The sequence below is a fragment of the Penicillium antarcticum genome, assembly GCF_028974205.1.
Source record: "Penicillium antarcticum strain IBT 31339 chromosome Unknown utg000009l_segment0_segment0, whole genome shotgun sequence".
Taxonomy (NCBI): Eukaryota; Fungi; Ascomycota; class Eurotiomycetes; order Eurotiales; family Aspergillaceae; genus Penicillium; species Penicillium antarcticum.
This window is the reverse complement of record NW_026695307.1, coordinates 707478-729556: the sequence shown is the minus strand read 5'-3', so window position 1 is coordinate 729556 and position 22079 is coordinate 707478. Positions and strand designations below refer to the sequence as shown.

Below are 22079 nucleotides of genomic sequence, written 5' to 3'. Positions count from 1 at the left end.
GGTGAGCGTCCAAGTATTTTTTCCATTCCCCTGTAAGGATTTTTTTTTACTGATAAAACAGAAATTAATTGTTTCAAGTGTGTGGAACTTGTTCAATAACCAAACAAGCAACACAGCCATGTCTATACCGCGAAGGGGACGCCAAGTCTGCAGGTGCTAGCCCCGACACAGTACCACAAAATCTCTCAAAAAAGAGGACTTCCACCGCCGTACGCTTGTCAAAGATAGGAGCTTTTCTTGGAGGGTATAATCTGGAATAGCACTTCCTCCGGCTGGTTTTTCAGCCGTCAAATGTGGAGCATCACAAAGAGAGTTACGCCACCAGAAACGAACAGAATCATCGCGCGTGGTAGCCCATTCTCGCCACACACGCCGGCAGAAATCTCCTCAACACGAACAGACTGAGAAAGACTTGGTAACACTGAAGACGACACCCTTATCCAAGTCCAAATTTGATTGGCGCCTCTAGTGGAGCGAGCTTATCACGTCAAGTCAATGTAATAAGGAAATAAGGTATATCCCGTTTAATTTGATTCTTAATATAATTCAAAATTACTTAAGTTCCCAGTGATGTCCCTCAGAGACAATCTCAACCGGGCGCCTCTCATCCAGCGACTTACGTCCAGCGTCTAAGATAGCAGTTGTGCCAATTGTGTTGCGGAGAGTGGGCAGAGGACGAGCGTCCAATTGATCAAGGGTCACGCGGCCCTCGTTCACGGCAGTCACGGCATCAATGAACTTCTCGAAGCTGATGTAGCCGTATCCGGTCTGTCCACTGAAGTTGCCCTCCTCGTCAGGAGCGTAGCGCATATAGAATCTGCGTTTGGGGTTAGTATTTGAAACTGGAATGATAGATAATGGAAGCTCTTACGGGTTCACCCAGATCAGACCCTGGTCATCGCCGGTCACGTCGTAGCCGCGCTTTGCTTGGTTCACACGGATTTCACCGTTGGCGGCCATGTCTAGTTCAATGTGTTAGAATGGTGCAGGGAACTATTTGGTGCTCGCGGGAATGTGAACATACAGTGGAAGTATTGGTTGGAGTGGACACCAGCGTTCTGAGGTGCGGTCCAGCTGGCAGTGTAGACACCGGTAGCAATCTTTGATGGATCATCACGACGGCGCCACTCAACCAAAAGAGTGATAGTATCCTCAGTCTCGGGAACACAGCCAAGTGCAGCAGCGGTACCCTGGGAAGCAGTAGCTGTGACCCGCACGGGCTTGTATTCAGGAACCATACTCTCACAGATATCGATGTGGTGAGAGTTCAGGTAGTAAGAGATATCAGAATCACGGCCGGCCCAGGCCTTAAAAGTCTCGAGCTGGCTCTTGGGCTGACTCATGTAGCTGTAGAAGTAGTTAAAGTCACCGAGAGTCTTGGCCTTGGCGCGCGCATCGGAGTATGCAGGGTCGAAACGCTTGTGGTGCTCGATGAAGACGAAGACGCCGTTCTTGCGCGCGGCCTCGACGAGGGAGAGGTGGTCGCCTAGGCGCTGGGTTGCGGGCTTGGTGATGAGCACATGGTGCCCGCGCTCAATGGCGTACAAGGCAATCGGGTAGTGGGTTGAGTCGGGAGTGAAAATGGTAATGGCGGAGCCACGGGGAAGGGCGTCAATTGCGGTCTTGTAGGCATCTGGGTCGGTCTGGTCGTCTGCGGGGAATGAGGCAAATGAGGTGTCGAGGTTGTTGTAGACTTGTGAGATGTTGCGGTGCAGGTGGTCGCCTATTATTCTAGTCAGCCGTCTTCTTTGGCTTGTGTTCTTTGCGCAACTGACGGATTCCGGGGAACTTCTTGCCCGACACACCGACCATGCTCAGGTCGCCAACCTTGCCTCGTCGGCGCAGATCAAACAGTGTGAGGCCTACCACGCCAACCTTTTTGTCTGATCCAGAAGCACCACCACCGACAAAGCCAGTGGTGTACTCGCCGGTGCCGACCTGTCAATCTGTTAGCTTGAATTTACCGCGGGGAGTCGCATGCCATACCATCAAAACGCTAGGAGGAGCCATGATGTCAATGATAAGTATTGTCCCTGGATAATCTGGGGAACTCTGGGGGATGAAGACTTTTAAGAAGAGAAAGCAGGGAAATCGGGATGTTTAGTTGCTGGAATAAATTCCTCCGGCATTTGAAGCTCAATAGCCGTCATATCTTATCGCCATGTATTTCTTTCCCTTCTTCGCCTTTTCACCACTCTATTTCTTAACCTATTTCGTGGCTGGATTTGAATGCTCTCAGTAGTCTCAATTGATTTACTTAATTGACTATACACTCCATCATGTCCTCTTTGCTTCTCGCAACGGCTGTTCTGCGTCGTTAGCCGTACCCCTCATGCCCCCACACACTGGCCCGCATCAGGTGATTGGTGGAATGAGATTCTCCGCCATACAACGCGCATCGGAGCATTCGCCGACGTGGGGGAAAGATGGCCCGAGTAGAACGATGTATAATTGTCTATATACCCCTCCCATCCAGGTATGTTGTTGCTCAATTCAATCATCCGATACAGTCCGCAATCATGACACTCACCCCACTCCGCCCCGGCGTCTATGCGCCAACAATGACCTTCTTTGATACCCAGACTGAAGACCTCGATATTGCCGCTATCCGTCGTCACGCCGTGCGCCTGGCCAAGGCCGGCCTCGTCGGTCTGGTGACAATGGGCTCAAATGGTGAGGCAGTGCACCTCACCCGTGAGGAGCGCGCGACCGTCACTCGCGAGACTCGCTCCGCGCTCGACGAAGCTGGCTTCAAGAACGTGCCCGTCATCGCCGGTGCCAGCGAGAACAGCATCCGCGGCACCATCGATCTGTGCAAGGAGGTTTCTGCCGCTGGCGGCGAGTACGTCCTGATCGTGCCTCCCAGTTACTACCGCTACGCTGTCGGCAACGACGAGACACTCTACGAATATTTCACAGCCGTCGCCAATGGCTCGCCCATTCCTCTTATCCTGTACAACTATCCTGGTGCCGTTGCAGGTATCGACATGGACTCCGATCTCATCATTCGCATCTCCCAACACCCCAACATCGTCGGCACTAAGTTCACCTGCGCCAATACTGGCAAGCTGACTCGTGTCGCAAGTGCCCTCGGCGCTATCACCCCCTCTTCCCCTCTGGCCCCGGCTCAACGCACTGCTACCGTCTCCAAGCCCGACGCCAAGCACCCATATGTTGCCTTCGGTGGTATTGCCGACTTCAGTCTCCAGACCCTTGTCTCTGGTGGATCTGCCATTCTTGCCGGTGGCGCTAATGTCCTTCCTCGTCTCTGCGTGCGCATCTTCACTCTTTGGTCTGAGGGTCGTCTCACTGAGGCTATTGAGGCTCAGGCACAGCTCAGTGCTGCTGATTGGGTTCTTACCAAGGCTGCTATCCCTGGTACCAAGGGTGCTATTCAGTCTTACTATGGATACGGTGGCTTCCCACGCCGCCCTCTTGCTCGTCTTAGTGAAGAGCAGACTAAGGCTGTTGCTGATAAGATTAAGCCTGCTATGGATGTAGAGCTGTCTCTCCCTGATGTCGCATAAAAGCTTTGCTTTACGAATCATTTCTATTAATATAAACCAAATTATACGTTTCTATTGGTTTAGCTTTGCAGCTCTAAACCTTCCCATGGCCTGAAATGACACTTTATTTATTGATTCTTCTAGTAGGATAACAAACTCGGGAATATTCAAAATTAGCCGAGGCCCATAAACTTCTACAATGTGGCAACGCATTCTCCCTGTCTTCTACGGCGATTGTACTCTTTAGCTTGTATTTCATATCCTACTCGCCAATTCCATAGAGCGTTCCCGCCCTCACATTGTGGGGGCTCGGTCTCAGCACACCCGAAAGACCGAAGCCAACAATGACACCAAAATGAAGTATTAAACTCATCAAAACACATCTAATGTGTCAAACAAGTAACCTCAGTTCTTATACCAAAATTTTAACCCCAGCAACCCCAAGCCCTAACCCCAAGCCCCGCATACACTTATCGCGATAAGCCCCGGAAATCAATTTCTCCCTTGACTGTAATTGGTGGAAAATCTCCAAGTCGGAGCTGATACGAGAGCCCCAACTGCCAGAGTAGAACTACACATACACACCCCTACGTAATGTCCATACAGTTGACTACGTAGGCAGATCGTATTGACATCTAGAAACCCCCAAATTAAACTCCACAAGAACAAGATAAGCCCCACACTGCACAGACATCTGACCTTCGCCCAGCGTATTGTCTTTCCTCTCGGACGAGAGACAGTCAATTCATCTCGCGCTCTGATTCCCGGACCGCATTTGCTAGTTCTGCCGGTGGAGTCATTTCGCGCTTTAATGTCCGAGCCTGTGGGGTGCTGTACATTGTAGAACGCTTGTATAGTGTCAGGGAGACTATATCCCGCATTGGTATTGGTATTGGCTTTGGGATTGCAACGGGAAGATGTCTCGCGATCCGTGCTTGCTTTGCGGTTTTCGTGGCGTTGATATACATACCCCCCTCCACCCCGCGCTTGTTCCTTTTCTTTTTTCTGCTACTCTTACTCTTTTATTGCTTTGTCTTGTGTCTACTGTCTGTCATACCGTTAGGCTCCTTGGTCGTGCTATCTCTGACGATCTTGATCAATTGCTCTTTTTTATCTTGAACAATGCCTTACCCCGAGGAAGCTGAGGGTTTCCAGGTCGATGGACCTGCAAGCTTTACCGAGTTTCACAAGCGCTTCGTGGGTTTTCTTCTGTTGGAGGTTTTTGGAATTGTGCTGACTTGGCTTTGGTAATAGTTCAAGCTGAAGCCTTTTGGTGACTATGGTAAGACTTGATTTTGGTGTTGTTGCGATTGGTCTGGTTCTAATTGTGTATAGATGTCGATGTCAAGATCGAGGCTTGCGGTGTCTGTGGTAGTGACGTGCACACCATCAGCGGTATGAAATACTCCAAGATCACGACTCAATCGATAAAAAGTCCAAACTGACAACCTCACAGGAGGATGGGGCCAGCAAATGTTCCCTCTCTGTGTTGGCCACGGTAAGAATCCATGCAGCAACCCTCCAAGATTTCCCTCATACTAACACCGCCCGAGAAATCATCGGCCGAGCAGTCCGCGTCGGACCCAAAGTAACCCTCATCAAAGAAGGCAGCCGGGTCGGCGTAGGTGCGCAGTCCTACTCCTGTGGCACCTGCAAGCAATGTAAAAACGAAAACGAAACATACTGTCAAGTCCAAATGATGGACACCTACGGCTCGAAGTGGCCTGAGACAGGCATTATCAGCCAAGGCGGATACTCCTCACACGTGCGCACCCACGAGCATTGGGTCTTCCCAATTCCAGACGCGTTGGAGAGCAACACCGTCGCGCCGATGCTGTGCGCCGGGTTGACGGCTTATTCGCCGCTTGTGCGGAACGGCGCTGGGCCTGGAAAGAAGGTTGGTATTGTTGGCCTTGGGGGTATTGGGCATTTCGGTGTTATGTTTGCTAAGGCGCTTGGTGCGGAGACTTGGGCTATTTCGCGGTCCAGGGCCAAGGAGGCTGATGCGCGCAAGCTTGGGGCTGATGGGTATATCGCTACTGCTGAGCAGGGGTGGGAGAAGGAGCATCTTTGTTCTTTTGATTTGATTATCAACTGTGCTAATTCTTCGGAGGGCTTTGATTTGGCCAAGTATTTGTCTATGATGGATGTTCATGGGCGTTGGATTAGTGTTGGCCTTCCTGAGGAGGACGGGCAAGTTATTAAGGCTCAGAACTTGATCTCCAATGGTGTGCTTATTGGTGCTAGTCACTTGGGTTCTCGGAGGGAGATGCTTGAGATGCTGCAGCTGGCTGCTGAGAAGCGTCTTAAGGGTTGGGTTGAGGAGATTGCTATTGGTGAGGAGGGCCTTAAGGAGGCTATGTTGCGGATGAAGAAGGGTGATGTTCACTATCGCTTCACTCTGACTGGATATGAGAAGATCTTTGGTTAAGGGGTGTATATGTAGAACATGGGGGGGTGTTGGTGTTCAATAGAGTTGGGTGGTGTTCGTGTTTGATAAGATTTTGGTGGGAAGGCTTATAGATCGCGAATTGATTATCTATGTGCAGTGCAACATCTGATGCATGCATAATCGCTTTCCAAGTTTAGCATTTCTTACCCGTACTTTCTTTTCTTTCTCGCCCGAACAAAAGTCAGCCCCCATGGATTAAAGATTGCCACCCGGGGACTAAATAGGAAGTACTCGGTACATGGACCCGCGGTCAGATAACAGGGCTATCGAGGTAGAAGTACTCCGCAGTTCGGTTCCCCCATATTTGCCCCCCGACACTCTAAAACTCTGATCCGTGGGGCGACGTCTTTGACAAGTACCGGGTACTTGTTTTCGTTACCACCCAGCTCCCCTCAGCTTGTACCTTGTACTCGCCAATACCTCGCCCTGGAACCAATCGCTCCTGTCCAATTCACCGCCCAACCCTCAGACCCGTTCGATCGGCTTTCTGGAATTCTTCCGCCCTTTTTTATCTCCCCTTGCGCCGTCATTTCTTTCTGTTTGTTTCTCCATTGCATTCATTTCCTTCTTTTCTGGGTACTGGAGTTCACAAACGGTCGTTGTCTATTTACTCGGGCATTTATAGATTTGCCTTTGAACTCCCGACGATCATATCGACTTACATCTGAGCAGTCTCAGCCCCTGTCATTCATTGTCCACCGCTATCGATTCGCGGTGATCAGGTTCAGACCGCTTGCATAGTATTTACCCCCTCGCATACGAAGCGCATTTCATTATGTCGCCACGAGAGAATACCTCCGCCACCTCCACACGACGACGCCCCTCGTTGTCGTTTCGTTCTCGCCCCCGAACAGCTGCTCCCGTTCCGATGTCGAAGGATTTTGGCTGGGATACCTGGCAGGAGCCATCCTTGGTGAAGATGTGCCAGGATGGTGAAGCCGCGGTGTTGGAAGAAATGGAGCCATTCCCAGATGCCGTGCCTCGACGCCGCGGTGCCAAAAGCTTCTCAAGCTTGCGGCACCCCGTGGACGGCATTGTTGCTCTTGGCCGCCGTCTCTCAGTCAGCCTTCGCAACAAGTCTTCCAAGCAGAATCTCACTGTGATGGAAAACGTTCATGATGATCTCGAGGATCATGAACGGTATGAGGATCGCCATTATACTCATGTTACGGATCGTGCCGGGCACAAGCGTCATATCGCCACCGGCAGCTGGGATGCCCGGGTGGCGCCGAACAATTGGCCTCAGGGGTATAGCATCAATCGTCGTCCTTCGTTAAACAGCGTGTCTGCTCTGCACGGCTTCTATGCTCCCACTGCTTCAATCCCAGTCCCCATTCCGGGTCGGGGGCAGGAACCTCCGATCCTACCGAACAATCGGTTTGGGGGTGCAGCGGCGCGCGCCGCTGCCGCTGCGCAGAATGAACAAATGGAGGTTGCTCGCATGGCCAAGGTTGAGCGGGAGTCGAATAAGATTCTTGAGATGAGAATCCCTCAGGACTCGGAGAGTGGCATTGGTATCGATCTTCGCGATCGGTCAGAGGTGCCCGATGTTGGTTTCCAGGGCATCCGGCGTATCGGTAATAATCATTCACGCATTCTTGTGAATTTTCTGCTAACGTATTATAGATCCCATTGGTTTCCTCCCCGCCGAGATTTCAGCTCACATTTTCTCCTATCTAGACCCTGATTCCCTGATGACCTGCGAGGCTGTGTCTCGTAGTTGGCTCCAGGCCTGTTCCTCGCCGGTGTGGAAGCACGTTTTTCGTGGTACATATGGCCGACGCCCTGCGAGCGACACAGCCTCCAAGATGAAGCAGTCTTCCGGCCTGGGCAAGTCAATTCCGAACCAAGACTGGAAGAAGATGTACTTGACCCGGCGCGCTCTTGATCAGCGCTGGAAGGATGGCAAAGCGGCGGCCATTTACCTGCAGGGCCACCAGGACAGCGTCTATTGCTCCCAATTTGACGAGTATGTTGCACCATTATCATCTGACCTGTGTCACGTTAACCATTCTATAGGAAGAAGATTATCACAGGCTCTCGTGACCGAACTATTCGCGTATGGGACGCTCACTATCCTTGGGCCTGTCAGAAGATCATCGGACCACCATCGCAGCGCGTGTACGGCCGCGGTCCGGTGAACAGTCCAACTTCCCAGGCCAGTGGAACATCACCCTTCCTGACTATCACGCCACCATTCGTCCACCCTGATAATGTCGATGAAGGCTCTGAAGAAGAAGATTCGGTGTATCACAGCGCCTCAATTTTGTGTTTGCAATTTGATGAGGAGATCATGGTGACTGGATCTTCGGACCACACCTGCATCGTGTGGGACATAAAAAACGACTACCGACCTATCCACCGTCTTTCAGGCCACCATGCCGGTGTCCTGGATGTATGTTTCGATGACCGATACATCGTCTCATGCTCCAAAGACACCACCATCTGCGTGTGGGACCGTAAGACCGGCGAGTTGCTGAGACAACTCGTCGGCCACCTCGGTCCTGTGAACGCCGTTCAGCTACGAGGCGACCTTATCGTCTCGGCCAGCGGTGACGGCGTAGCCAAGATGTGGAACGTGATTTCTGGCCAGTGTGTCAAGGAATTTGTCAGCAAAGACCGTGGCCTGGCGTGTGTCGAATTCAGCGATGATGGCCGGACCATCCTGACTGGCGGAAACGACCGCATAATCTACCAATTCGACGCCAATACCGGCGATCTGGTCAATGAACTACGCGGCCACTCAGGCCTAGTCCGGTCTTTGCACTTGGACAGCGATAATAAGCGCATTGTTAGCGGCAGTTACGATATGAGTGTCAAGGTGTTTGACCGTGACAGTGGCAACTTGTCTATCAACTTCCCTGGCTGGACCACAAGCTGGATGTTAAGTGTGCAGTCCGATTATAGACGTATTGTTGCGACAAGTCAGGATGCCCGCACTGTTATTATGGACTTTGGATATGGACTAGACGGGATCGACCTTTTGGAGGAGTGATCTATCTGCTTTTTGGTTTATATACTGTTTCTCTAGCGCTCTTTGCCTTTCATATGCGGGTTTCTTTGGCATATATATCATTTGAATTTGGGAGTTAGATTGATACTAGCCACGGCACCAAGTCAGGACCTGGTGGATTAGATTTTTGTTATGTCTTTCAGCATATGTATCACATCATCGCAAAAGTAGGTAATTTGGAAGTACGTTAATTACTTTTGATCTCAGTCTAACCGTTTCAACTTTCTATAACCGTTAGACTGACCAGATTATGCCAATGTATCAGGCGGTGGTGTCAACGGTGAGTCGGATTAACTAATCCTCCCGTGAGTCGCCGGCAAAAGCGGACTAGTGCCACCTGGATTGATCCGTGGTTTTTAGCATCAAAACAAACCTTCTACTGTTTCCCATCAAGACTGTCGAAAATTGACGTGTGGTATTCTATTTCGCTCAAGCATTTTCTCGCTTAGTGCTCATCCCATAATCTTCATTCCGCTTTAGCGTTTTCATTGATATCAATTCTACCCCACCATGGGTGAATCCAGGTTCGGCTTTTCTCCTATTCCCCCGCCTTCCAACTGATCGACCCTTACTTACGGTGTTCGGACTCTAGACAGGAATTGCTGGCATGGCTCAACAGTCTGCTGCAGCTGAATCTTACCAAGATTGAACAGTGCGGGACTGGGTATGATCTGCCGACCCCTCTCCGCTGCCTGGGCTTGCCTGGACGTTGACATATATCAGACGTGCTAACGTGTTTCTGCCTTGACAGTGCTGCGTTATGTCAGGTCTTCGACTCTATCTTCAGTATGTAACCACAGTTTCGCGGGACAATCAATCGAGAGGCGGTCAGGCGACACTGGCTGTATCACATTTACTGACTGGGCTATTTCTTTGTTCAGTGGATGTTCCCATGTCGCGAGTCAAGTTCAACGTCAACACTGAATACGCCTACCTCCAGAACTTCAAAGTCCTCCAGAGTACGTACTGCTCTATCCATCAACAATGCTTGTTTAACACGTCCTACTCGCGCAGATGTCTTCGCCCGCCATCAGGTCGACAAGCCCATCCCCGTCCAGTCCCTCACGAAGTGCCGCATGCAGGATAACCTGGAGTTCCTTCAGTGGGTGAAGAAGTACTGGGACCAACACTACCCCGGCGGAGAATATGATTCCGTCAGCCGACGTAAGGCCTCCGGCGCGCCTGCCTCCGTTGGTGGCCCAGCTCCTACCGCCCGCGCCCCATCTTCACACAGCGCTCGTCGCGGCGTGACCCCCACGACTGGCGCCGCTCGGCCCCGCGTTGCCGGTGCTGCCACCGGAGCCGCAACCGCAGCCCTGCAGACAGAGATTGCGACACAGAAGGAAGCCATTGCCGGTCTAGAGAAGGAGCGCGACTTCTACTTTGCCAAGCTGCGCGATATTGAACTTCTGTTGCAGAGCGCCATTGAGGAGGACCCAGAATTGGAGAAGGAGGAGGATACGCTTGTCAAGCACATCCAGGGCATTTTGTACTCGACCGAGGTTTGTTCGACTAAAACCCACACGCCGGAACCCCCGCACTGACACTGTCCCTAGGACGGATTTGAGATCCCCGCTGAAGGGGAGGAGGTTGTGGCTGAAGACCTCGAGACTTTTTAAGCGAGTTCTCTCTGCCCTAGAGATCTCGTTACTAAATACCCCTGTCACCTTGATTCTTGCGTTGTGCCAAATAAGATGAAACGTAGATATGGAACGCACCCACGTTTTCGATGGATATCCTAAAATAGTTGGAGAATGGATCGGCATCTTCATGACACATTCTTCCTCCTAGGGCTAGCGTAAATCTACAGTTCTGTAGACCTTTAGCGAGTAAGCCAAGACAGTATATAGTACTTGGCACTACTGTAAAGTGCCTACTGTGATCGTTGACTCCTTGCCTATTATATACATGTACGGTAAGCAGATAATTAAACCTGCATGGCACACTAAACCCCTTCCAGCCTAGCCATGGCCAGAACCTCATCGCTGCCCCACCTGTCACTTGCTATTCGTTGATCGCGCGTACCTGCAGTTCCCGTTGGTCTTTTCTGCTCTTCTCTTTGTCAACTACCTGGACATTTGACAGATTCTGGGGGGTGTCTAACAGTAGAGGAAACACGAAGCATTGAGAGTATCACAATCAGAAACAAAGTGGACCCATCTGATCTCACTGCTACGAGTTCGGGTCGGGTAGGGGGATTGTTTGGTTCGGTCTGGGTCCTCATTTCCGCCGTTTTCTGTCTTCTCTTCCTCTTCCTCTTCTATTGTTCCCCCTTTTCAGTGTGACACACGGTGTGTGTTCCTCTGGGGCTTTTCAATTCTCATCTCTGCTGTGCACTATGTACTAAGGAGGGGTTCTATTGTTTCTTCGTCACTCCTTTATCTCAGGTATGTGTGGACTCGCAGGTCAGCCCACATTGGATCGGAATCTATGCTAACGTATCTTAGTGCGAATTCACATTCTTTTGATAATCTAGTCGACTTCCTTCGATTAGTCGTACCTACCGACCTTGGAGTCGCCGTCCATCGTTTCATTGTCTGCGCTGTGTCCTTCTTTTGTGCTGCGCGCTATTTGGAGTCCTATCTCGTCCCGAGTATCCGTCGCATATTCATGCTCATTGTTTTATCGCATCGTTGACTGCACCTCGTCAACTTTCACTCTCTCATATCCTCTTGACTTGGTCATTCTTTTTGGGGCTGAGATCATCCACTCCATTCGATTTTTCGTCTATCTGTGCACGCCAGACCGTGCTTTTCTTTCGTGTCAACTTCTTTCGTGTCAATCTTGATATCACGTCTTATATCTTCCGCGTGTGGAACCTCAACCTCTGTGAGGATTTTTGGGACATTACTTTTCGCCCTCACTGTTTGATATCTTACCTTCACGTCAACAATTGTCCATATCTGTGAGAAGCCGACAGGATGCACCATAGCCATTTCCGCCATTCCCGCATTGAGCGGTTAATGAGCGCCAGGCACCACCTCCAAGCCGAACTCACCGACGATGCTATTGACACCGGCTTACTTGAAGACCGCTCTCCGTCAGCGACTTCCAATCTCCCTGCTACGGATGTCATTTCCGATGAGACTTGCGATCCGTCGACAAATGCCACGTGCCTTGACCATGAGATGGATGGATTTGATACATCACCTCAGAAACGGGACAAGACGACACCTACTGATACGACTGTTGTTGAGACTGTCTTGCAAGTAGTCGACACTAACTCGCATACGCTCTGGCAGTCGACTGGTGCTGCTTTTCCCACGACTTTTTCAGATCCTGCAGTAGGCACTTTCACTATCCCAACATCTGATAGTACCACTGCGACTGCGACTGCCGCTGCTTCTGTCTCTGTTTCTGCGACACTGTCAATAGCCACATTACCTCCACTTGTGTCTGCCACTCAGTCGACAACCTCACTGCTTAGCGAGTCCTCATTAAGCAGCATCACAAATTCGACTCAATCTACTACGAGTACGGCTAGTACCACCAGTCGTGTTCCTTTGTCATCAAGATTAGTGTCTGCCATCAGTTCTCTCGCAACTTCGACTCCTCTTGTTGCTCCATCGACCATATCGTCTTCTACTTTCAACTCACCCTATGGATACTACTGGTCGACATCGGAATCCAATTGGAGCTCCTCAACCTCCACAAGCTCAACGTACACTGTTGACTATTCGCCCTCCTCGACAAGTTCCTATGGAACCTCTGGCGAGACCAGCACTGAAACAGAGAGCGGTTCCACGCCAACAGCTAGTGAAACGACTGCCGCAGGAACCGGTTCATCGAGTCAAGCTGCTAAATCTAAAATTGTTGGTGGGGTGGTCGGATCGATTGCGGGTCTTGCTCTGCTTCTGTTCCTCGTTGTCTTCCTCCTTCGTCGCCGAGGACTTCTACGTGGCAAGAATGCGACTCATGCTCCTCTCTCCGACGACGCAGCAATCGGAGCTGGAAACAGAGAAATCGCCGAACGTCGCTCAAGCAACGACCCCCTTTTCACCGCATCATACTTTGCCCCCGCTTTCATGAAACGCTGGCGTCAGTCAACTCAAACAGTACGTACTGAGAGTACGATTGACTCAAATTCCAGCGAACGCGGTTTCCAAAAGATTTCCGGTCGAAAGCTTCCCCCCGTGCTCACCCATGGTGGCGATGGATTCGGCGGTGGCCTCGATGGTGACTCCCCCACACTCCCAGGCTTCGCCCCTACTTCGCCAGGCCCAGGGCCAAGTGGCTCTCCCGCTTTTCATGCACCGCCCCCTGCCTCGCCATATGGCATGCCCCTCGACTCGAATTACACCCGTGAGATCGAGGAGCATCAGCCGCCTGTCCGGCCCTCCCCCGTGCACCTTCCCATCTCCAACACGGTTCCTGTCGCCACACCCGTCACAGTCACACCAGCGCATCCTGTGGCCCAGCCTCAAAGTGCCATTCCCATCGTCCCGCAGCGACCAGATGGGTTGGGCCGTAGTTTGCCGAGCTTCGACGGCAGTCGAAGCAGTCGTTTCACGGAGGGCATCGACATGTGATTCCCTACCTTGGGCTATGTGAAATGACAGATATGATGTGCCGGTGGCTTGGTCCCACCCATTTATGGACACGACTGGTTTCTTGAGCGTTCGAGTGAGCACGGAATCGTCTTTTCTTGTTTATTTTCCTTGTTTGAGTCAGTGTACTTTGCCCCTTCGCCTGTTGGACGCTTTGTTGAGCGACTTCCTCTGTCTTTGAGTGTTTCTTGTTTTATATTTCTCACTTATTGATACCCCCACTTCTCTTTTCTCTGATCTTGGTCTGATCTCTTACTCACTTTTTTCCCTTGAAAAGTAAGGCATTCCTCCTTAATTCCAACTTCGCACTCCCCCTACTGTACGTCATTTTTGTCACATGTTATTTTGAGATCGGGCTTGTTTATATCCTCTGCCCGTGTCAAGGTCTGAATCATATCAGCCGGGCTAATCAATGTAATGTTTGGATCATCATTCATTCTCACCATTGCAGCCTAAATTGGGGCTGTGGCTCTCCAGAAGTAGAAAAGTAAAAATGATCAGCCTGTTCGAGGATCTACGCCGTATATGTATTGCCCCTTGGCTTACTGCCGGTGGAATAGGATACCTGATGACACCCGATCGTACAGCAGATCACGGCGCCACATCTGCACCGCCACATCAAACGCCACAGATGGCGAACTGCTACAAGCTGTCTAAGCCTTCCCCCGAATCGCAATCCTCAATAGTGTATTTCCCAACCCCTGCACAGCCAAGTTCAAGGACCACCTTCCTAGTAAGAAACCAATGACATCGCGTGCCCACGGCCTGACACGGCTTAGCCGCCCAAGTGGACCATCGCCATCATCCCCCATCGCAACACGCAGATCAAGCCCATGACGCAAAAAGACTCATCTCGCCCAATTAGACTCTGAGCCCAGGTCGACTGATGATAATCCAATATATCAATTGTATATACCAAATGTACATGTCTATGATGGGGTCCATATTGACTGTGCATCCTTATTGGATGTTCTCATCGAGGCGCAGTCGAGCGGTCTCCGGCGCCAAATCCCGTTGATGTCGCTATTGGATGGGATGTGCTTGGCGTATCGCTCATCTGTTTGATGTTTCTTGGTTCCATCCGTGGTTTTAGCTCTATGTCTGTCATGCATCTGTTACAGGAGAGGGCGCGTACATGCCTCAGCTATCTGCTTTGGGATTGGGTTTGGGGTTGGGTTTCTGGGTGCCTATTCGTATGATGGTGCTTCGCCTTCATTCTTACCGTCTTTCATATCATACTCCGTGCTCGTACCTGGTCCACCTCGCCAGCGCTACGCTGCCCAGACGAGGGGGGCTGTGTTCTCTGTAACTCATGTAATCAGTGATCGGTGCCACTCTCAACACTTTAGGCGTATAATTTATATTATTTTCGTTTCTTTCTTGATCTCTTGGAATCATATATGTTATCGCTACTTGGCATTGATAATAGAGCTTTCTTGCCGACTATTTGCACTTGCGCGGTATTTGTCTCTCGGCGTCTCTGGGCACAGCTACACAGCCCCATCCAATAAGAGAGAAATCTCTTGAGATAACAAGGACTTCTCTCCCGCGATATTCGTCGTTCGATACTTATTGTGAGACGAATATTGAGTTACATTTTTTTCATGGGAGGCTTGCTGTTTTGATTCGCAGAGTTCCTCTGTGATTGCCTCACTATGTCATCCTCTAACGATACACGCCGGCAGGACTCGCTTTTGAGTCCGGTTATAGTTACGGATTTCTCGAATAATTCGAGCAGAGAGGTTTGTCTTCCTATGCTATCTGATCCGATAGACAATACCTATTCCATCCCCTTCCTGGAACAACGCGACTAACCATCTTGCTATTTCTTTGCTTCGCTCTATATAGCGCTCTCTCTCTGCAGCTTCTTCTTCCTGGTCTAGTCCCACAGATCTAGATCACAGCCCAACATCCCCAGTGTCACCAACCATGGCCTGGAACCCTGATCCAGGCAGGCTGATGGTCCATCAGACCTCACACCACCATAACCATAACCACCATCACCACCCATCAAACTCAATAGATGGCGACACATTAAGGCCGCGAGCGGACTCATTCGCCTCATCGGCAGATACTATGGTCCGCTCGCGCGCTAATTCAGACGTCCATCCAGCCCACGCCGTCAACGCCGTCTACGACGACGTCTCATTGTCTGATGCTCTAACCCCAGACCCAAGAAATGAAAATGACTTCCAAGTTGAAGATAACAGATTCGCCTTCTCCCCGGGCCAGCTGAATAAAATGCAGAACCCAAAGTCCCTCGCTGCGTTCCATGCTCTTGGTGGTCTGCAGGGACTGGAGCGTGGTCTACGCACTGATCTTGACGCCGGCTTATCAGTCGATGAAGGCTGTCTTGAAGGTGCCGTTGACTTTGAGGAGGTTGCCCCGTCCACGCATATAAAGTCAACTGCCAAGTCAATACCTAAGACAAGGGAGAGCCCCCCTCCCGCGCCGGTGTCTTCGGGGGCTGGACAGCCCTTTGAGGATCGGATTCGGGTTTTCAGTCAGAATCGACTGCCGGCGCGGAAGTCGACGGGCTTCTTTAAATTGTTCTGGATTGCTTATAATGATAAGATTATTATCTTGTTGACTATTGCCGCTGTTGTCTCGTTATCGCTTGGGATATACGAGACTGTTGACGGCGGCACGGGCGTCGACTGGGTGGAAGGTGTGGCCATCTGTGTGGCTATCCTCATTGTGACTATTGTTACTGCTGCCAATGACTGGCAAAAGGAACGCCAGTTTGCTAAACTTAACCAACGGGTTCGTATACTTCCCATCCCCTTCCACGAGACGAATACCAAATTTAACACATCCCAGAATAACGACCGTGAAGTCAAAGTCACCCGCTCCGGAAAATCAACAATGGTCTCTATATACGACATTCTAGTCGGCGACGTGCTGCACCTAGAACCAGGCGACGCAATCCCAGCAGATGGCGTCCTGATAACCGGCCACGGAGTGAAATGCGACGAATCCTCCGCTACCGGCGAATCAGACGCAATGAAAAAAACGCCCGGTCATGAAGTCTGGCAGCAGATTGTTGATGGGAGGGCTACGAAGAAACTCGATCCGTTCCTTATTTCTGGTTCCAAGGTGCTTGAGGGTGTGGGCACCTATCTTGTTACTAGCGTTGGGCCTTATTCTACTTATGGAAGGATTTTGCTTTCGTTGCAGACTCCTAATGATCCGACGCCTTTGCAGGTTAAGCTTGGGAAGTTGGCGGATTGGATTGGGTATCTTGGTACTGCGTGAGTTTTCCTTTTGTTTTAAATCTGGCAATTTGGGAAGTGGATTGAGTACTGATGGTTTCTAGGGCTGCTGGTATCTTGTTCTTTGTTCTGTTCTTCCGGTTTGTTGCAGATTTGCCTAATCATCCCGAGAAGAATGGTGCTATGAAGGGCAAGGAGTTCGTTGATATTCTTATTGTTGCGGTTACTGTTATTGTTGTTGCTATCCCGGGTACGTTGTTACATTCCACTATTCAATATAGTATTTTACTAACCTATTTGCTTTATAGAGGGTCTCCCATTGGCAGTGACATTGGCTTTGGCCTTTGCCACAACTCGAATGGTCAAAGAGAACAACCTCGTCCGTGTGCTTCGAGCTTGCGAGACAATGGGAAATGCCACTGTAATCTGCTCCGACAAGACAGGCACACTTACCCAGAACAAGATGACAGTCGTTGCTGGAACCTGGGGCTCGGATCAGAGTTTCAGCCAGACGATTGATGGTGAAGAGGAAGCTCAGCGCCCGGTGAGCACTTCTGAGATCTCTCAGCAACTCTCAGCCTCGATTCGAGACTTGATTATCAAGAGTGTTGCCTTGAACTCGACTGCTTTCGAGCAGGAAAAGGACGGTGGTAAAGAGTTTGTCGGTAGTAAGACTGAGGTCGCTCTGCTCCAGCTCGCTCGTGATTTCATGGGCATGGATCTTGTTTCGGAGCGTGGCTCTGCCGAAATCGTTCAGTTGATTCCCTTTGATTCTGCCAGGAAGTGCATGGGTGTTGTATACCGTGTCCCTGGCTTGGGATATCGTCTCCTGGTCAAGGGAGCATCTGAACTGATGGTCCGCGTTTGCACTGCCCAAATTGCGAATATCGATTCCTCCAAGGAGAGAATTGATGTTGAGCAGCTTTCTGACAAACAAAACCTGCATATTTTGGAACTCATCGATAACTACGCTCACAAATCTCTTCGGACGATTGGCATGGTTTATAAGGATTTCGCCAGCTGGCCACCCGCAGAGGCTAAGAACCCTGAAGACCCTTCTTCAGCCAACTTCGAAGACGTCTTCCATGGCATGACCTGGGTCGGCGTTGTAGGTATTCAAGATCCCCTGCGCCCTGAGGTCCCGCCAGCCATTCGCAAATGCCACTCTGCGGGTGTGCAAGTCAAGATGGTGACAGGAGACAACGTCGCCACAGCCACAGCCATCGCATCTTCCTGTGGAATCAAGACAGAGGATGGACTGGTCATGGAAGGACCCAAGTTCCGACAACTGTCAGATGCAGAGATGGACGAAGTCATCCCCCGTCTACAAGTTTTGGCACGGTCATCGCCGGAAGATAAGCGTATCCTGGTCGAACGGCTCAAGGTTCTCGGTGAGACTGTTGCCGTGACTGGTGATGGTACTAATGATGGACCGGCTTTGCGAACTGCAGATGTCGGTTTCTCCATGGGTATTGCTGGTACGGAAGTCGCCAAGGAAGCCAGTTCGATTATCCTGCTCGATGATAATTTCCGGTCTATTGTTACGGCTATCTCTTGGGGTCGGGCTGTTAATGATGCTGTTGCCAAGTTCTTACAGTTCCAGATTACGGTTAACATCACTGCTGTCGTGCTTACTTTTGTTTCGTCTGTTTACAGCAGTGATAACACTAGTGTGTTGAATGCTGTGCAATTGCTCTGGGTGAACTTGATCATGGATACGTTCGCTGCTTTGGCTCTGTAAGATCCCCTTTCGTGCGATCTATCCGAACATCTTACTAACATATCGAAACAGAGCGACTGATGCCCCCACAGAACAGATCCTCGACCGTAAACCCGTTCCTAAACACGCCTCCCTCTTCACTCTTACTATGTGGAAGATGATCCTCGGCCAAGCAGTCTACCAGCTGGCAGTGACATTCATGCTCTATTTCGCCGGCGACAAACTCCTCAACGCCCACCTCAGCTCAGACCCTACTCACCCAGAGCTCCGTGAGAAGGAACTGTCAACTGTGGTATTCAACACATTCGTCTGGATGCAGATCTTCAACGAATTCAACAACCGCCGCTTGGACAACAAATTCAATATCTTCGAAGGCATGTTCCGCAACTACTGGTTCCTAGGAATCAACACTATAATGGTCGGCGGCCAAGTCATGATCATTTACGTCGGCGGCGAGGCTTTCGGTGTTACCCGCCTGAGTGGCATCCTCTGGGGTGTCTGTATCATCTGCGCTATTGCCTGTCTGCCTTGGGCAGTTGTCCTCCGCGTTATTCCCGACAGGCATTTCGGAGTTGTCTTTAATGCCGTTGTCGGTGCTATGTCTCTTGTCCTGCGGCCTATTCTCAAGGGCTGCAAGGTCCTTGGTCGGGGTATCAAGGCTTTCTTCCGTCCTGTGAAGCGGGCTACTCGTCGTGTCTTCAAGAAGTCGCAGCCGGAAGTTAACGATGCGGTTAATCCTCAGTCTTCTGAGTCTTCTGATATTGAGCAAGCTTCTGCTCCGTATGAATTGAGTAAGCAGAAGTCGATGTCCCCTGAGCGTCCTGTTACGCCTCGTGCTATTGCTGTTCCTCCTATTACGATTACTGCCTCTCCTTGATTGATTTTAGCGTTGGTGTTGTTGGTGTTTTCTGCTTGCTTTTTTTTTGTGAATATCGTCCTCTCTCTGTATATATTGTCAAAGTGTCTATTAAGACGTGTGTATAGACACCATACTATGCACAGTGACTTTGTAGGACCTCAAAATGCAGCAATTTCGCGAGATTTATAACACATTATCTTTGCAAATCATGAAAACAAATTAGATCTATCCATAAAATGCAATAAAGCTTTCATATGTTTTGTAGTAAGCAATGTTCCAGCAGGCAGCTGAATTGCGGTTGGATCTTCTTACATTTCTGCCTCATCCCTCAGGCCACAAGACCCATCAACCAAAGTGTCCAGCTCCATCTCCCTACCCCCAATTGACTGTTCATTCCTCTCTCGACCTACTCCAGAATTTACTTGTGACCGGTTGAATTGGCACTCCTCTCCGTGATCACCTCAACCTCACTCTCTCAATCACCACTCAATCCACCCCACCAGACACTCCCACGTCACTACCTAACCTCCCCGCTCCCCACCGCACCGCCATACCAAACAGAGCACCCTCCACAACCAGCTCACTTGGACAACCCTCACTAAATAAAACCGAATCGGCAAACCCATAAACATCCACCCTCAAAAACCAATTCCAAACCGCAATCATGTCCCAACTCAACTACCGCACGATCAACATCGACGCTCTGGACCCGGAGTCCTCAACCAACTTCCCCATGGACTCCCTCCTCCCGGCAACCCTCCCCCAATCCGAGTCCGCCAGTGACGCCGCCAACGTAGCGACCCAGGTGCGCCAGCTGCTGCGCGGCGGCGACCCTGAAGGCGCGCTCCGCACTGTCCTCGGTACAGCGCCGTTGGGCGGCGATGACCGCGCTAAGGAGGTGCACCTTGCTACTGTTATTGATGTCCTGCAGGGCATTCGGCAGGGCGAGATGACGAGAATCCTTGAGGGTGTTTGCAGTGGGGATGGAGGTGCTGAGCGCGCTGATTGTTTGATGAAGTATCTGTATGTGCATTGCTATTGCCCTGTAAACGAGAAATACTCTACCCCCCTAGAAAAATTGCCTTGGGGCACGGCTTGCTGGATGTGTGCTAATTTATCTGATATAGGTACAAGGGTATGTCCTCGTCTGCTCCTGGTTCTGGTGCCCAGTCCCCGCGGAAGAACGTTTCACCTCAGGATACTGGGTTCTCGCAGATCCAAGCTCGCAACTTGGGTGAAGGTGGCGGTGGTCAGCAAATGAGTGTTTTGCTTAGCTGGCACGAGAAGTTGGTCGAGTTGGCTGGTACTGGGTCTATTGTTCGGGTCATGACGGACCGCAGGACGGTTTGAGAGAAAACAGCATTCGATGGAGGTTTGTTTCTTTTATGATTTACTGTTCCTGTTCTTGTCCTGGTAGAGGATTGGTTTGCATTCCATACATCCATACATCTCTGTGGATGATATCCCTCCAGTGTCGCTTCAAGCGTAGTTTTACATTGATATATTGTGACAATATGTTGAGCTTTTCCCTTTTCCTTCCAATTCTGACCCTATCTTTCCCGATATGGTTCTTCATGGCCTGTCGAACTCCCCACCACCAAGGATCTCCTTGAGGTTAACATCACCACTACCGCGCTGCAATGGCTGCGCCTGGTTCTTTCCCTCCTTCCATCCAATCATATAGATCAATCGGAACGTAGCCGGGATACCAGGTGCACCATCTTCCATATGTAAATTGCGATAGATAGCCTCATTGGCCAACAACACATCCCGCGACAACGGGGCCGAGTCACGGTTCATAATCGCATTACTCTCACCCATAGCCTGCAAGTCCTGCATCAGAGCAAAGGTATCAGGGAACTCAACAACAATATCCTCAACATCAACAGTAAGCATCTTAAACCCAGCCCGGTTTAACAAGCTCCCAACATCCTTGACATCAGCCAGCGGCGACACATGCGGACTGACACCACCGCGTCGCTCCATATCTGCCAGCTGCAACGATCCCCGCAGCTCATACAACGTATCACCACCAAACATGGCAGCGATGAATGGCGCGTCCGGCTTGAGTATCGTGTTCACTTGTTCCAGCAACGCGGGCAGGTCGTTGATCCAGTGGATTGACAGTGACGATAGCACGGCGTCGAAGCTGTTCGGCTCGTATGGCAGCGTCTCCAAGTCCGGGATTATATCCCGCTGGATCTCAATCTCGTTGTTGAATGGTAGCTCCTCGTCTCGGTGTAGCAGAGCCCGCGATGTCTCCACGCAAGTCAGTTTTGAAATCTTATCTGCTAGTGGCGGCGAAACCGCTCCTTCCGGTGTGGTTATGTCAGGGTTGGGGGTTGTGAGGGCTTTGGCGATGTTGCAGCTGTTTGCGCCTAGATCGAGGACGTGGGGGAAATTGCGCTTGATGTCCTGTTTGCAGAATTTGAAGCTCTGTCAGTGGGTGTGCTCGTTTTCTCCCTTTTTACGGCCTTCCTTGCGCGTGCGAGAGCTACTCTGCCCTTGGGTGCGTTGCTCACCAGTAATCGTTCGCATAACCGCATTGCCACTTCATCTTTCAGGTAATCGACTTTTCGGCTTCCTTCGACATTCCGGGCTGCGCGGTCTTTCTGTAGATGCTTCGTTTTGCGGTTGAAGACTTCCAGCATGGGGTTGCCGGGGGTCTGGCTCGCATATGTGCGGAGAGAGATTGTCGGGGCAATTGAACGTCTTGAAAGACTAGAGCGGAATGTGTAGGATAGCATTGTGGTTGTACTATGTATGTGTT

At 50.7% G+C, this 22079-nt stretch overlaps 9 protein-coding genes across 9 annotated transcripts; 7 read left to right on the top strand and 2 right to left on the bottom strand.

Moving 5' to 3' along the window:
- Positions 1-552: 552 nt before the first annotated feature.
- N7508_008634 (Gfo/Idh/MocA family protein) lies at positions 553-2010 on the bottom strand (the record flags this gene model as incomplete). The annotated part of the gene is made up of 5 exons (XM_058466697.1): positions 553-817; positions 872-962; positions 1025-1723; positions 1776-1938; positions 1987-2010. The coding sequence occupies 5 exons, from the start codon at positions 2008-2010 to the stop codon at positions 553-555; spliced, it is 1242 nt and encodes a 413-aa protein (XP_058314543.1).
- Positions 2011-2519: 509 nt separating this feature from the next.
- N7508_008633 (dihydrodipicolinate synthase family protein) lies at positions 2520-3527 on the top strand (the record flags this gene model as incomplete). Its single annotated transcript, XM_058466696.1, has 1 exon — positions 2520-3527. One exon carries the CDS (start codon positions 2520-2522, stop codon positions 3525-3527), a length of 1008 nt encoding a protein of 335 aa, XP_058314542.1.
- Positions 3528-4628: 1101 nt separating this feature from the next.
- Positions 4629-5937, top strand: N7508_008632 (NAD(P)-dependent alcohol dehydrogenase; the record flags this gene model as incomplete). Its single annotated transcript, XM_058466695.1, has 5 exons — positions 4629-4703; positions 4761-4788; positions 4842-4901; positions 4963-5004; positions 5060-5937. 5 exons carry the CDS (start codon positions 4629-4631, stop codon positions 5935-5937), a joined length of 1083 nt encoding a protein of 360 aa, XP_058314541.1.
- Positions 5938-6733: 796 nt separating this feature from the next.
- Positions 6734-8953, top strand: N7508_008631 (F-box/WD repeat-containing protein; the record flags this gene model as incomplete). The annotated part of the gene is made up of 3 exons (XM_058466694.1): positions 6734-7535; positions 7585-7927; positions 7978-8953. The coding sequence occupies 3 exons, from the start codon at positions 6734-6736 to the stop codon at positions 8951-8953; spliced, it is 2121 nt and encodes a 706-aa protein (XP_058314540.1).
- A 528-nt stretch (positions 8954-9481) lies between these two features.
- On the top strand, positions 9482-10590 carry eb1 (microtubule-binding protein BIM1; the record flags this gene model as incomplete). The annotated part of the gene is made up of 6 exons (XM_058466693.1): positions 9482-9495; positions 9564-9635; positions 9723-9757; positions 9853-9930; positions 9986-10473; positions 10528-10590. The coding sequence occupies 6 exons, from the start codon at positions 9482-9484 to the stop codon at positions 10588-10590; spliced, it is 750 nt and encodes a 249-aa protein (XP_058314539.1).
- Positions 10591-11892: 1302 nt separating this feature from the next.
- Positions 11893-13500, top strand: N7508_008629 (uncharacterized protein; the record flags this gene model as incomplete). Its single annotated transcript, XM_058466692.1, has 1 exon — positions 11893-13500. The coding sequence occupies one exon, from the start codon at positions 11893-11895 to the stop codon at positions 13498-13500; it is 1608 nt and encodes a 535-aa protein (XP_058314538.1).
- A 1947-nt stretch (positions 13501-15447) lies between these two features.
- pmcB (putative calcium-translocating P-type ATPase(PMCA-type)) lies at positions 15448-19327 on the top strand (the record flags this gene model as incomplete). Its single annotated transcript, XM_058466691.1, has 4 exons — positions 15448-16769; positions 16835-16980; positions 17039-18467; positions 18523-19327. The coding sequence occupies 4 exons, from the start codon at positions 15448-15450 to the stop codon at positions 19325-19327; spliced, it is 3702 nt and encodes a 1233-aa protein (XP_058314537.1).
- A 646-nt stretch (positions 19328-19973) lies between these two features.
- On the top strand, positions 19974-20659 carry N7508_008627 (actin-related protein 2/3 complex subunit 5 family protein; the record flags this gene model as incomplete). Its single annotated transcript, XM_058466690.1, has 2 exons — positions 19974-20332; positions 20437-20659. 2 exons carry the CDS (start codon positions 19974-19976, stop codon positions 20657-20659), a joined length of 582 nt encoding a protein of 193 aa, XP_058314536.1.
- Positions 20660-20881: 222 nt separating this feature from the next.
- N7508_008626 (uncharacterized protein) lies at positions 20882-22056 on the bottom strand (the record flags this gene model as incomplete). The annotated part of the gene is made up of 2 exons (XM_058466689.1): positions 20882-21724; positions 21781-22056. 2 exons carry the CDS (start codon positions 22054-22056, stop codon positions 20882-20884), a joined length of 1119 nt encoding a protein of 372 aa, XP_058314535.1.
- Positions 22057-22079: the final 23 nt, after the last annotated feature.